The 15178-nt window shown below is 40.7% G+C and overlaps 1 protein-coding gene across 3 annotated transcripts in view; it reads left to right on the top strand.

Moving 5' to 3' along the window:
• The window catches only part of Usp46 (ubiquitin specific peptidase 46), a 69387-nt gene extending 54410 nt beyond the window's left edge, over positions 1 to 14977 (top strand). For all 3 annotated transcript variants that reach the window (XM_042678204.1, XM_042678205.1, XM_042678203.1), the window contains 4 exons: positions 5152 to 5235; positions 7500 to 7697; positions 10361 to 10439; positions 11584 to 14977. In XM_042678204.1, coding sequence (XP_042534138.1) covers positions 5152 to 5235; positions 7500 to 7697; positions 10361 to 10439; positions 11584 to 11685 — 463 coding nt within the window. In that variant the 3' untranslated portion in view covers positions 11686 to 14977. The remainder of the gene's footprint in view (positions 1 to 5151; positions 5236 to 7499; positions 7698 to 10360; positions 10440 to 11583) is intronic.
• Positions 14978 to 15178: the final 201 nt, after the last annotated feature.

The following is a 15178-nucleotide window of genomic DNA, read 5'->3' as shown; positions in this document are numbered from 1 at the left end:
CTCCTCTCTGTTTGGTGTTTTGTTTTTTGGTTTTTTTTTTTTCTAGTCAGTCATAGAGCTTGAACTCAGGGCCTAAGTGCTGTCTCTGAGCTCTTTTTGTTCAAGGCTAGCATTCTGTCACTTTGAACCACAGCTCCACTTCTGGTTTTCTGGTAGTTAATTGGAGATAGGAGTTTCACATGTAAAGGACTTTTTTTTTTGCTTAGGCTGGCTTTGAATCATGATCCTCAGATCTCAACCTCCTAAGTAGCTAAGATTATAGGCATGAGTCACTATGGCCCAGTTTCTTCTTTTTATCTTTTGAGAGAGAAACATTTTCTGCCCAGGCTGGCCTTTGAACTATTATCTTCCTACTCTCTCAGTTTCCCAAGTCCTAGGCTTATAAGCATGACCCACTGACACCTTACTCTTACTCTGTGATAGTTCTGCCTTTCATCTGTTTTAATGATTTGTTTAAAAAAAATTCAAGCTAAAATCATAGGATTTGAATATAAGATCATACCACTTCTTTTCACAATGTCTTTAAGTGATGGATTACAATGTATTTTCATTGAATGTTTGTCTTAGAGAAATGGTATAGTGGTTAAGTCTAAGGAGCAGGTGGAGAGAAGCTATAAATTCGTACTGTATCTAAGGTACAATTCTAATATTTTAGAGCTCAGTTCTGTGTCTTAGGTGGCATAAACCATCTGGGTGACAGCAGTACACTGAGAAAGATTTTTATTCCTTTTGAAGAGGTCAGGGATGCCCTCAGGCTATTTGTCTTCCTTGTCCTTGCTTGGCCTTTTTGGTATTTTTTATCTTCCTTTTGAGAATCTTGCCCCTCCTGGCATCTCCACAGAACCTCCACTCTTCCTCTAAGAACTCCATGTTTGAAAACTCTCCTTGTTTCCGCTGCCTTCCTCTCACTTACAAACCCTACTCTTCATGCCAGGGAGGTTAGCCAGGTGTCAGAGGAAATCAGTGATTTAATTTTCCCAAAGCTCTTTCTATTTGAAGTTAATCTTGGAAAGAAATCCATTTCTACTTCTTTTGAGTAAGTTCTGTTTTTCACTACATCCAATCCCATTGCTTACCTATTCTGAGATTCATATTTTAGTGGGACTTGGTTAATGTGGGTTTTTGTTGTTGTTGCTGTTGTTGGTGTGTGTGTGTGCGCGCTTGTGCACGCACACACATTTTGGACTGAAACTGGGGCTTGAACTCAGAGCCTGGGAACTGTCCACTTCTGGCTTTTTTAGTCTTTTTCCATTTACTCACGTTTTCATATATGTTTCTAAAAGGTTTTATGATTTCTTTTATAAAGGCCTTCCTTCCTTCCTTCCTTCCTTCCTTCCTTCCTTCCTTCCTTCCTTCCTTCCTTCCTTCCTTCCTTCCTTCCTTCCTTCCTTCCTTCCTCCCTCCCTCCCTCCCTCCCTTCCTCCCTCCCTCCCTCCCTGTCTCTCTGTCTTTCTTTCTTTCTTTCTTTCTTTCTTTCTTTCCTTTCTTCCTTTCTTCCTCTTTCTTTCCAGTCCTGGGGCTTGAACTCAGTGCTTGGGCTCTATTCCTGAGCCTCTCTGTGCTCAAGGCTAGCACTCAACCACTTGAGCCACAGCGCCACTTCTGGCTTTTTCTGTTTGTGTGGTGCTGAGGAGTTGAACCGAGGGCCTCATGCATGCTAGGCAAACACTCTACCCCTAAGCCATATTCCCAGCCCAGGCATACATTTCTTATTAGATTTGTTCCCTAAGTATGTTTTAATGTTTGTTTGCTACCATGACCGCCTCTCCTTTTTTTTTTTTTTTTTTTTGGTGCCAGTTCTGGGGCTTGAATTCAGGACCTGGGCACTGTCTCAGCTCTAGTTCTGGCTCTTTTGTGGTTAATTGAAGATATGAGTGTCACAGGCTTTCCTGTCCAGATGGCTTTGAACTGAGATCCTTGGATCCCCGCCCTCTGAGTAGCTAAGGTAACAGGTATGAGCCACCAGTACTTGGCTACTATAACCCTTTTAAAGTGAAATACAGAGAACTTTGGTAAACACCCTTATCAATTTCTTAACTCCCTAACCCCATCTCTGTGCCTTGGTAATTTGTTCCAAGTGCCAGAAAGGCTTCTTGTCATCTCTCTTTTTTACTTTCTCCTTGTAAATGTGATCTTTGCTACTCACTTATTCTCATTTATTTTTTAATCTCCCTTTATAGCCCAGGCTAGTTTCAAGTTTCAATCTCAAGATTCTTCTGTCTCAGCCTGGGATTACAGCAAAAAATGTCACCATACCTGGCATTTCTGTGACTTACTTTTGTTCCAACATCTAGCAACTTGAACTCACATACCTGCTGCATTATCTCAGTTTCCTGCCAGTGCCAGCTCCTTTCCCTGATTTCCCCTCATTTCCCCTGTCTCCACTCCAATGTGGTGACTGCATCATCACACACATTACTATTTCTCTCATGGTAATGGGCTTCCAGCCAACGGGAGCTGGGCAGATGGTGGTTATTTGTAAACTGAATCTTTAAATAAATAAGTACTGGTTGAGTAACCTTTTTCTTTTGAAATGCTTGGTCCAGAAATGTTTTGGATCCTGAGATTAAATTTGTTCAACCTGTACAAACTTCTGGTATAATTCTACCTGTCTGGATCTACACATGACCTTTTTTGGGCCATGAGTGTTTAATCCCTTGTTCTTCATTGTGCTTTCATTGGTTGTTCTGATTTTTTAGCTGGAGAAGGACAGTGGAGTGCAGAGACATTTGACAGATATGACTCTCCACAGACATCCACTACTAACCAGTTTCCCATCCACTCCAGACAATTCTGTGCTACTACAAGATTTCACTGAAGTTACGCAGTTGACTTACCAATTAGACTAAGTCCAAGTTGGCTTATGAATCAAGCCCTAGACATCTAAACCTTAGGTTGAATTGCCTTCTAAATGGTTTCCTTGCCTTTAGACCACCTGCAATCCTTCCTCAAAATGCTACCCAAAGCAGTATAAAGCATCATCTAAACATCTATTTCCTTGCCAAGTCCTGATCATGGGCTACTAAGCCACAGGGTCCATGTTGCTTCTTAGTAGTATACCTGAGTAGTATACCTGAGTCACACACTTGTGGTGCATTCTCCCTTACCTCTGTGCCTGATTCTTGTCCCCACATGGCATATGTACCTGACAAGAACCTGACTTGGGCATTGCCCTTTAGAAATCTAGATTTCACCCATTCAGGTTTGTTTCTCTCTTCTCTGCACTTTTCCTCAGACTTTATATTTGCATCTGTCTTTGTTCATTCATTGAGTGAGCAAATATTATTGAGTGCCATTCATTGGGGAATCTAGCAGTAAGAGAGATAGAGAGACAAGTGATCAGATGAGTTGAAGGATGGTTTGGGAAGAGGACATGTACGAGGATGACAATCAGACAGCAATGTGATATGGGGGTTGGATGGGTTTTGTTGTGATCACAGAAGCCCTTTGCAAAGAGGGCAGTGTCCTGCTGAGCTCTGAACAGCCAGCTCTGGAGGCCTCTGGGAACTGATCTCACTATTGTGACAATAGCACTGCCAAGTGCTTCTGGACAGGAAGGAGAAAAGCCCAAGGCCTGTGTGGCAGTAACAAAGAGAGAAGAAGAATGGGTGGAGGAAGAAGTGGAGGAAGAGAAGGAAGAGGAGCAAGAGGAAGAGGAAGGGGAGGAGGAGAGTTTTAAAGATCGATGACCATGGCCTACAGACTTGGAAGTTGGGCTTTTATATTCCTGAGTAAAACAGGAAACTGTGGGGAGAGGGTTAGGCAGGGAAATCCTATGCAGTGCTTTATTATCTAAGCTTCACTGTGGTCAGTGGATCTTTGACACCTACCTCTGGTTGGAATCTCTAGGACTGAGCCTGGAAACTGCGGTTAATGTCCAGAGGGTCAATGAATGAACACTCTGTGTTTGTCTTTGATATGCTCTGTGTAAGTGGTACATTCATTATCACCATTTCAATACCATTTTCTATCTCATAAAATCCGCTGTGCTGCGGCGAGGACATGGGGAATAAGAAAATGTCAGAGCATCTTCAGAACTGCAGGGTATTATTACATCCTTTCTCTGCCTTTTGAAGACCACAGACTTGTTAAGCAGAATCAGAAGAGAATGAAAGACTCTGAGATTAAAAAAAAAGAAGAAAGAAAAGAAAACCACAAGTAGCAGAATAAAACCTTATGACTATACTCAGGACAAGCATAATGACCTTCTTTCTTAAAAGAAGACAGGCCAAAGTTCTCATCCTCAAGGGAGGTGGGAGTAGGGGTGGGTGGGAGGCAGCCACCTCCTAATAACTTGGGGTTTTCTTAGTTCAACACAAGGGCAGTTGTGTGTGCTTCAGAGTTCACTGTCTTTCCTCTTGCGGTTTTGAAAACATGAGCCTTCTGAGACATACCATTTTTCATGAACCACACAGTGATATTACCTTGCATTTTATATGAATGCTGAGTTTGTTATTGTGGCTGTGCCAGTCCTGGGGCTTGAATGCAGAGCCTGGGCACTGTCCCTGAGCTCCTTTGCTCAAGGCAAGTACTCTACTACTTGAGCCACATCTCTACTTCTGACTTTTTGGTGGTTAGAGATAAGAGTCTCATAGACTTTCCTGCCCAAGCTGACTAAGATTGCAGGTGTGAGCCACCAGCACCTGGACTCATGAATGCCTTTTGGGGCCTGATTTACATGTCAGCTTTTACTCTAGGGAACATTTTTTTCTTTTATAATATTTTTTATTTCCAATTTATAGGGGTTTTTTTTTGCTTCCTTAATTCTGAGTCTTTTTCTGAATCTGTTGGAAACCTGTTGATCTACTTAAATAAAGATGTTTTGTTTTGAGACATAGTCTTATCATGTAGCCCAAGATGGTTTCAAACACATGATGCTCCTATTTCAGGCTCCCAAGTGCTGGTATTACTAGTATGACCCACCAGCTTGGCTTTCATGAAGCTATATTTGAAAGTTCTTGTGGTGAAGTCTTGACCCAATGCAGTAGACATACTCTGCTGTTGTAATCTTCCCTAATCTTAAGAAGGATTGTTTCTGAGTACTGTTTTCCTCATTTAACGATTACCCTGTAGGTAAAACAGAGGGGTTTAAAATGTGGTACGCCAAGTATGTGTGGATATTTTAAAAGATGAAACCATTTTTCTTTACAGAGACTTCAGCAACACAGAAACACTGTGTAGCGAACAAAAGTATTATTGTGAGACATGCTGCAGCAAGCAGGAGGCCCAGAAAAGGTAAGTTAAGGGTGGGCTCTGTGTCCCCAGAAGGAATCAGATGAGGTTGCAACAGGCATGGTTTTGAGTCTCATGTTTATGCAGCTTTGGGCGTTGGTAACCTTCCTTACCAGTGATACCTGGAAAAGAATGCTAACTGAAGACCCTTTGTCTGTTCGCTCTTCCTGCACTCATTCATTCAACAAACGTGGGGCAGTGTTCCATGACAAATACTGTACTGGGTAAACAATTGGGTATCAGCTATAATTGGTATCCTCTTGGGAATCCAAAATGAATTATGTCGAGAATTTGTCACAGAACAAGACAAAGAGTAGACACCAGGATTAGTTTAGCCATGGACATTTCTTACAGAAAGAGATTTTTGAAAATCTATCAGTTATGCCAGGTTCTAGTAGCTCCCTGCTGTCATCCCAGCTACTCAGGAAGCTGAGAGCTGAGATTCACAGTACAAAGCCAATCCAGGTAGAAAAACCTGTGAGACTCTTCTCTCCAGCTAGCCACCGGAATTCCAGAAGTAGAGCTGTGGGTCAAGTGGTAGAATGTCAGCCTTAAGCAGAAAAAGCCAAGCCAGGACACAAGGCCTTGAGTTCAAGTACACACACACACACACACACACACACACACACACACACACACACACACACACGCATGCACGCACACGCACACACACACACACGCACACACACACACACACGCACACACACACCCATCCACTAATAAGGTGTCACTTCCTGTCATTTTACTTTGAATATATATGAAAGAAACCCACTAATGGAAAGCAGTATTTTATGGTTATCATTTTTTTTTTTTTGGCAGTACCATGGTTTGATTGTGCCTTTCTAGTTCTCTACCATAACTGAAGCCAAGCCATCAAGTCTTTTTGCTCTGGTAATGCTTTACATTAGGATCTTGCTTTTTGTCCAAGCTAGGCTGGTCCTTGATCCTGCCATTTATGCTTCTTACCATATTGGGTGGCAGGTGCATGCCACTCCACCCAGATTTTTTCTGATGAGATGGAGTCTCTTAAACTTTTTGCCCAAAGCGGCTTTGAACCAGGATCCTTTTCATCTCTGCCTCAGGGTACCTAGGATTACAAGCATGTTCTAGCAGTGTCCAGCAAGATGAATATTCATTTAAAAATTATCTTTTCCGGGCTGGGAATGTAGCTTAGTGGTAGAGTGCTTGCCTAGCATGCATAAAGTCCCGGGTTCCATTCCTCAGTATCACATAAACAGAAAAAGGCTGGAAGTGGTACTGTGGCTCAAGTGGTAGAGTGCTAGCCTTAAGCAAAAAGAAGCTCAGGGACAGTGCCCGGACCCTGAGTTCAAGCCCCAGGACTGGCCCCCCCCCCAAAAGTGTATCTTTTCCAACCATTATGCATTGAAGATGTGCACAGGCAGAGCACCATGTACCCTAATTCAGGGTGTACATAGCACAGGGTAATGGTGGGAACTAGAAACCCTTCTCCTGGCAGTGCTTCGTACATTCCCTGTTACTATTTTGATAGTTAACTAAGGAATACCAGTGGTCATCCAATGAAAATAAAGCTATATGTTTGTATGAGACTGGTATGTGCTACTTCCAATAAACCATCCATCCTTTAGTGAAAGATTGCTCAAACCCTTCAGAACTTAATGCACATGGAGGGCTTTAAAATAGTGGTCTTGTCCAAACTTGGCCATAGGAACTCTATGTCTGGTAACTTTCACAGTGCTCCTGGGCCAGTTTGGGAAACATAGCCCTAAGGCAGCCCCTGTGACTTATAAATGAGGAAAGTGAGATTGCTTAGTGTTGGATGCCCAGGTGTGTGGGCCACTGGCATCCTTGAACTGGTCTTGGAAGTTTCCAGTTCTGTCTGTACACTTTCCTTTATTCTCTTCCCACCTCCCCAATCTTGAAACCTCTGGGTCTTCCTGTCCACTTCACGAAGTGGATTGTCCAGCTGTTTTCCACTCTGGGAGGCAGAAGGCAGTGTCACCAATTGCACCTGGTGTTTGATTGGTACATAAATTCTGCAGCATCTTCTTCGATCAAACAGATACACTGTTGTTCTTTTTTCACTGGCACACTCCAGTTAGCCAAGGATATAGAATAAGTTAGTCTGAAAATGAGCGCATACTTTTCTTTTTGTAAACTGTTTTGGTTATTTGCCAGACACCCCCCCCCCCCCACCATGCTTCTATTCTTGGGTGTGCAGGTGGTAGTATATTCTCTTCTCCTAATAGGCATTTGCTACAACTGATTTCTGTTTTATGGTTTCTTAGGATGAGGGTAAAAAAGCTGCCCATGATTTTAGCCCTCCACCTAAAGCGGTTCAAGTACATGGAACAGCTCCACAGGTATACCAAGCTGTCTTACCGGGTGGTCTTCCCTCTGGAGCTCCGGCTCTTCAATACCTCCAGTGATGCCGTGAACCTGGACCGCATGTATGACCTGGTCGCTGTGGTCGTTCACTGTGGCAGGTAAAGGTGGGCCAGGAGGCAGGTACACATGATGAGTGTACTGGTCGTTTATCTGATGAAATAGACCTAGGTACACCTTACTGGGTTGTGAAACTCAATGCAAACTTTTATTTATCTGGTTGTTTATGAAATAGACCTAGTTACACCTTACTGGGTTGTGAAACTCAATGCAAACTTTTATTTATCTCTTCAAAAGATAGAGATATGTTGGGCTGGGAATGTGGCTTAGTGGTAGAGTGCTTGCCTAGCATGCATGAAGCCCTGGGTTCGATTCGTCAGTACCACATAAACAGAAAAGGCTGGAAGTGGCTCTGTGGCTCAAGTGGTAGAGCGCTGGCCTTGAACAAAAGAAGCTCAAGGACAGTGCCCAGGCCCTGAGTTCAAACCCCAGGACTGGAAAAACAATTATAAAAAAAGATTCAGATGTGTTGCTCAACAATGGAAATGTGATAGTATGCAATTTCATCATAGTATGAACGAAATAGATACATGAGACAAGTATGCAAGTTAGGCTGTGACGTCAGCTTTCAACATGGTTATAAAATACCTGACAAAGCCAGCTTATAGGAGGAAGGCCTCCCCACCCCCAGGAGTTTTGGAGCACATTTTGTATCTAAACCATAGCATAGGCAGTATAATTTTATGCCAGAACTGTTATGTCTGTATCTGTTATGGGCTAAAATGTCATTATGTGGTAATGATTGTATGTAAATAAACATAGCTACAGACTTGCATACAATAATATTACAATAACAACTATGCAAATGTCGTGGGAAGTAATTTAATGAGTTTCCTTTGGCTAGATATGGTTCTTATCATGAGTTTTAAATAATGTTGGCTGCAGGGCTCAAGCAGTAGAGAGCCTGCCCAGCAAGCGCAAAGCCCTGGGTCCAAGCTCCAGTACCACTAACAACAAAACAGCAAAACCCATAAATAAAATAAATGCTTATGCTTTCATTGTTGTGATTTCCATTTTCAAACAGCCAAAATTAAATATATAGCATGATACCTAATGTATTTTATGATGGGTGAATAAAATCTGGAAGCAGTAAATCAGATTTTACTAATTTTGTGGCACTTTAGGTGATTAAAAAATCAGATCTAAAGCTGGGCACTAGTGACTTGCATCTGTAATCCTAGCTACTCAGAGGGCTGAGATCTGAGAATCATGGTTCAAAGCCAGCTTAGGCAGGAAAATATATGAGCCTCTTATCTCCAATAAACTACCTCCCCCAAACCGGAAATAGTTCTGTGGCTCTCGTGCTAGAGAGCTAGCATTTAGTAAAAAGAAGTCAAGGACAGCATCCAGGCCCTGAATTCAAGACCAGGACCAGCACATACACACACACACATACACACACACACACACACACACACACACACACACACACACACACACACAGAAGTCTTTTTTTTTTTTTGGTCATGGGGCTTGAACTTGGCCTGGGCCCTGTCCCCTACCTCTTCAGCTCAAGGGAAGCACTCTACCACTGAGCCACCTTCCCAGCCCCCCAGAAGTCTATTCTTAAACATATTCTTTTTGCAGTTTTAACAGTAAGTATACAATCTGGGGAATAAAGAGACATGTTCTAGATATGAATAAGCAGTGTTTTAGCTGCAAGTCTCTTGAGCAAATATTTTTTATTCCATCTATTGACAGAAAATTTGTTGAAAGTCCCCCTGCTTGCTCCTTTGCTTGGTTGGGATGGGTGAATGGGTGTGTGCTTTTTCTTGGGATGGGGCCAATTTCCACCTGTCTGCATGGGTTCTTGCTTGGGGATCGTAGACCGAATATCTTTTCTTTTCCATCTACCTCTGTCAGATGCTATAAATGCTCGGATACCAAGATGGTACCTTAAGTATGCAGGAAATTGGCTGATTTATTTTTCATTACACACTGGTGTAGTGAAAATGCAGTCTCACATCTGATAATCTATGTTCTGGTGACCCAGGCCTGTAACTCTAGCACTTGAGAGGCTGAAGGAGGAGAATTATGGGTTTGAGGCTAGTCTGAGTTAAAGAGCAAGACCCTGTCTCAAAAACAAAATGAAACAAAGCAAAGATCCTACCTCCAACATCTAAACTCTTGTTGAACTGGGGATTGTCTAACACATGAATTCTGGGAGACATATTTGACCCATACCACCAAGTCCCAAGACTTGTTTGTTCAGTTGTTTTTGACACATAGTAGGTACACAGTAATTCTTTGTTAATATTTGCTAAATTTGAATGTCTTTTTTCTCTGTTCAGCTCTTAAATGTTTGGAAGACAGCCCTTTTGTATATTTTATCTTAAATGTTTGGAAGACAGCCCTTTTGTATAGTTTATAGTCCCCTGTGGCTATTGCTGACACCCATGTGCTCTGCCATGAATTGTGGAAATAGATAGGAGCTGTACCAAGTTCTTATTTATGTATTATTTAGTTAGTTTTGAAATGAGATATCACTATGTGGCCCAGGCTGGCCTTGAACTCGAGGGTTCAAGGGGTTCTCTTACCTCAGCCTCCTGAGTAGATGAATCTACAGGTATGTGTCACTGTGCTAGGCTTTGCCTTATGACAGTAGTTTTCTCTCCTTGTGGAAATCTCTGCTAATAAAGGGCTAAGTAGAGTTTTATAAAGTAAATGTCTACCTGGTCACTTTCTTTCCTTTGTTCTTTTCCAGTGGTCCAAATCGAGGGCATTACATCACTATTGTGAAAAGCCATGGCTTCTGGCTTTTGTTTGATGATGACATTGTAGAGGTTGGTATGCAGATTATTTTCCAGTAGGCATAAGGTATATATAGGATTTGGGACAATATCTACTTCAGATATTTTTCTGAACTAAACCTATTTCCCCATAGTCTGAATTGAAACATCTTACATTTCTATCAAAACTACATCCTCCTGCTCTTCCTGCTCCACGGGGAGGAATGTGAATGTAGACTTGTTACTACTGTGCTGTTGTTACCGGCCAGCCACAGACATGGCGCATCTGAAACTCTAGTCTGCCCTAAGTGACATTGTTATTTAAAGCGAGGTACTGTTACTACAGTGACTGCAGGCCTCTCTGATAGGGAACAAATCATATCTACTTACTATAGTAAAATTTTCTTGTATTGATTATAATTGAAAATTATTTGTTTATTTTTATCTCTTGGGCCTGGAAACCTTTACACCAAGTTACATACATTTAAAGACATGATCTATTTGTTTGTTTTTTTCCTTCCCGTCATGGGGCTTGAACTCTGGGCCTGGGAGTTGTCCCTCAGCTCTTCAGCTCAAGGCTATATAGCTCTACCATTTGAGCCACAGCGTCATTTCTAGTTTTCTGGTAGTTTATTGGAGATAAGAGTCTCACGGACTTTCCTGTCCAAGCTGGCTTTTGAACCACAATTCTCAGATCTCAGCCTCCTGAATAGTTAGGATTACAGGCATGAGCCACTGGCTCCCGCTTGATCTGTTTTTAACTTAGTAACTAAAATGGAGTAGAATAACACAAGTAAAATTATTCCCAGACCCTCCAGTTTACCACTTGAAAGACAGAATCCCTGGCTTCTTCAAATAGTACCTGTGTATTGTTGTTGATGAATGAAAGGATGGTCTTTCTTCCCTAGTGACTTGCAATTTGTGTAATGATGTTCTTCTGTTAAAGTCTATGGAGTTAACTATTTGCGATCCAAAGTTCCTAGTTGTGAGGCTGGTATATAGCTTAGCCATGCATGAGGCCCTGTGTTCAATCCCCAGACACACACACACACACACACACACACACACACACACACACACACACACGATGCTCATAAAAATTCCTAATTGTAATTTGTATAACAACTAGTAAGTTATTTTTATTAGTTTTTCTTTTCCCAGCAAATAATTGCGCTGTTTCATTTTTTGTGTGTTGCAGAAAATAGATGCTCAAGCTATTGAAGAATTTTATGGCCTGACGTCAGATATATCAAAAAATTCAGAATCTGGATATATTTTATTCTACCAGTCAAGAGAATAACTTAAAGAATTGTGGGACTAAATCACATGGGGGAAGATGTTCAAAGCACTATTACCCGGTTTCTCTGCCGACCTCCTTCTTCTTAGTGGCCCGCTAATGCTGTCACTCTGAGTCTCAACGGTCTGGCCATGTTAAACTTTCTCCCTTCATTGTTTCAAATGCAGCATTACTCTTGGTTGTTTTTTGGTCTGAGGTAGGGTTAACTGCAATCAGATTGTAGTAAGATTTCTATGAGTCACAGTTGCTAATTTTAGGATTTGGTTAAATGCTCTGCCATTTTTGTTATGTCTGAATTAGAATGACATTTTCTATGAATGTTCCAGTCCATTTTGAGTATTGGCTAAACTTCCTAAATGGCTTCTGGGGGTTTCCTTATAATACATTCCTTTATCTTGTCCCTGGAAGCATTGCTACCCATATTTTTTAAAATCTCATCTGCCTTTTTTTCTGACAGAAGAATGGAGGAATTGGGTAGATGGTCACCTTTTAGGGCTACAACTCTAAGCTTTAAGTGTATGCAAGTGAAAATGTTTAAGAGTAGGTAACGGAGAACATCCTCTAAAACATCCTTCACAAGGAACAGGGTGAAGAGAAGCTGTTTGTGATGCCTAGCATCGAGCATCTGCATCAGGTGTGTTTACCTCTCCATTAGAATCCCAGGGGCTAAGAATTCTGGAGCTCAGGGCAGGCAGAGCCAAGAGGAAGAAGATTTTTATGGACAGTGAAAAGTTACTTTTCTTATCTTTCTACCAAAACTGAAGTTTCAGGAAAATAACTTGATGCTGTTAATTTTCAGTGACACTCTTCTTCTGTGAGGTCCTGTGAGTTACGTTTGTCCTGTATCTGGCACTGCTAAGCTTTCCAAGCTATCTTTCAAATCCTGCTGATGATGTTTCACAGTCTGTGGTGGTGGGGCTGGAACACCACGTGACTGCCTGTGGCACATCTCTTAGCCAGTCAGCACCGACATCCTTCCACACCAAGCGTATCAAGAGTACTACACCTCCCCGACCATCAGCCACATTGTACAGCTGCATTCCTAAAACATGTTTTCAGTGTGTATACTGAAGCTCTGGCAAGACCCAGAGCAAAAGAAAAAAAAAAGCAAAAAAAAATCCCTCAGGAGAGGGATTGCTGGAGTCCATTAGCTGGGTGTGGGTTGGGTCACAGGAAGTGTTAGTGGGTACGTGGAAGAATGGGCAACATGGCGGCTGTTTCTCTGGCTCAGATTCCTAGAATGCTTGACAAGACCGTTGTTTGGAAGAACCTCATCTCACTATAATTAATTTTTTGTTCACTTTTGTTATGTATGTATTTATTAGAGCTTTGATTACCGGTACCTTTTATTCAAAGGGTCGATTTGGTGTTTTGCCATGGAGCTGGTTTTTGGTTTCCTACAAATGAGTCATAAATCTTGGCTCTCTTCAGGAAGTCAGTTGGCTTCCATATTCTGTAGTATACTGTGAACATATTATTTTGTTACCTAGTATAGCAGCGAGCGAGCGAACATGCGAACTCTTGGCATAATGTGAACTAAAACACGGATTGAAGATGTTAGTGGCCATTTTACAACAATGAAGAGGATAGCACTTTATTGTGATGGAAACTGGATTTCTTACTTTTGAAATATCCTGAACTGTTAATTGCTTTGAACTTAAGCATGCCAACACTTCATTTGTTCATGCTTGAAGTTAAATCTTTTACTCTTCACTGGAGAAGACAAACAGGGTGATCATGTTATTGTTTTATACAAGTAACAAAAGTGTACTTTGCCTTGATTACAGGCAAATTCATATTTATGAATATTTGTCTTTTTCCCTCCATAAAACATACGCAGTAATCACTTACCTGGGAGGTGAGTCTTTATTCTTTCAGGAAAAGCACTTTCCACTTGAAGGTAATTGAAACAGGGACATGTTTATGCTACACATACTGCATAGGTTTGACTGTAGATTACAAAACTTATGAAAAAGATGGTCGATCTCAAATATATTGGAGTTGAATCATAGGAAAACTATTAAAAGTAACTTTGGAAAAACTTTTTTCCAACAATTCATGAAGCTAATTTATTACACAAAAATGTTTCAATTGGAAGTCTGTAGAAGTAATATTTAAATAATGCCATAGGTTCAATATATTTTTTTCCTTTGGAATGTGTAAAGAATTTTCCCCCAGTGATTGAACTGAAATAATTGCTTTTAATAGAAAGTCAGTTAAAATTCAGTATTCATGAATATATTTTTGGAAAAAGAAGAGACTATGAATATGGAGAATATAATAGACATTCAAGAGATACAAGAAGAGTGGAGATGTCATATTTCTCAATCAGTACTCACATCATTTTTTTCCCTTTAATTAAGAGCTATCTGGTATTTCCTTACCTTTTCCTCTTCGAGAAACAAAACAAACCCTTGGCAGCTACCCTCCCCTCATTTTTCTTTATGTAAAGACAATATTATGTAAACACGTTCCTACTTTTCCATCCCTCATTCCTAGCATAAAGCAGAGAATGGTATGGGGTATGAGGGACCATTCCAAGATCATGATGACAGCACAAAGGCTCAGCAGTATACCCTAGATGCCTGGGGTTTTTAATGGGGGCTTATTCCAGGAGGATGGGTGTTTAAAAATAAGTTACAATGTTTTACACCTTAAAAAAGAAGAAATATTTGCTTTATCTGTCACTTGCTAGTTTAGCATCTAGGTTTTGATACAGTATGTGAAAAAAAGAAATTGTTTGTTTGAAAGTAGATTTTGTAAAGTGCTGACATCTAGTCCTGTTACTTTGATGGATTTTTTTTTTTCTTCCAAAGCAACATGAAGTGGACTGGTATGAAGAAAGCAAGGAACAAACAGTACATGGGGTGTTGATTTGAAGAGAAAGCCAATCATGTTTGGTTTAATGGCCTGAGTATATTTTGGATTTCTGATGAAATGGGGGGGAAAATGACAGAAATGGTTCCTATGCGGTTATTTTCATGGTTACCCTTAATTTCATGGGCATGCCTAACAGAGAACTATGTTCTAATTGGCGCATAGGGCTTATTTTAGATATTGGAATGTAGCTTTATTACAGATGGATTTTATCTTTAAACATTACATTTTGATCAACTTTGTATATTTATGTGTATTAAAATATTGTGCACTACATGTTTCCTCCTGGTTTGCTGTCATCTGATCAAGGCATTTATCAGCACTATTGTGATTAACTCATGCAGATGGCATGGGTCAGGCACAATTAGTTCCTATTTTTCTGTCTAATTAAATTTTCTGTTTTCTAGTGTTACATTAATTTATTTTTGGCTCCCATTTCCATGTAACCAAAATAGTATGTGTGTGGCATTCACTTGATTTTTGTTGCTAAAAAAAAAAAAAAGAAAAAAGAAAAAGAAAAAAAAAAGACTCCTAGCTTTTATTTAAAATTACATGCGTCTTAGGTTTCTTTCTGTTTTTCCCATGTAATCAACCAATTCAAGCACTTTAAGCAATAATG

Source organism: Dipodomys spectabilis, unplaced genomic scaffold (assembly GCF_019054845.1).
Source record: "Dipodomys spectabilis isolate Male_0828 unplaced genomic scaffold, ASM1905484v1 ptg000043l, whole genome shotgun sequence".
In the NCBI taxonomy this organism is placed as follows: domain Eukaryota; kingdom Metazoa; phylum Chordata; class Mammalia; order Rodentia; family Heteromyidae; genus Dipodomys; species Dipodomys spectabilis.
The sequence above is the reverse complement of the archived record's forward strand: the minus strand, read 5'-3'. Positions and strand labels throughout refer to the sequence as shown.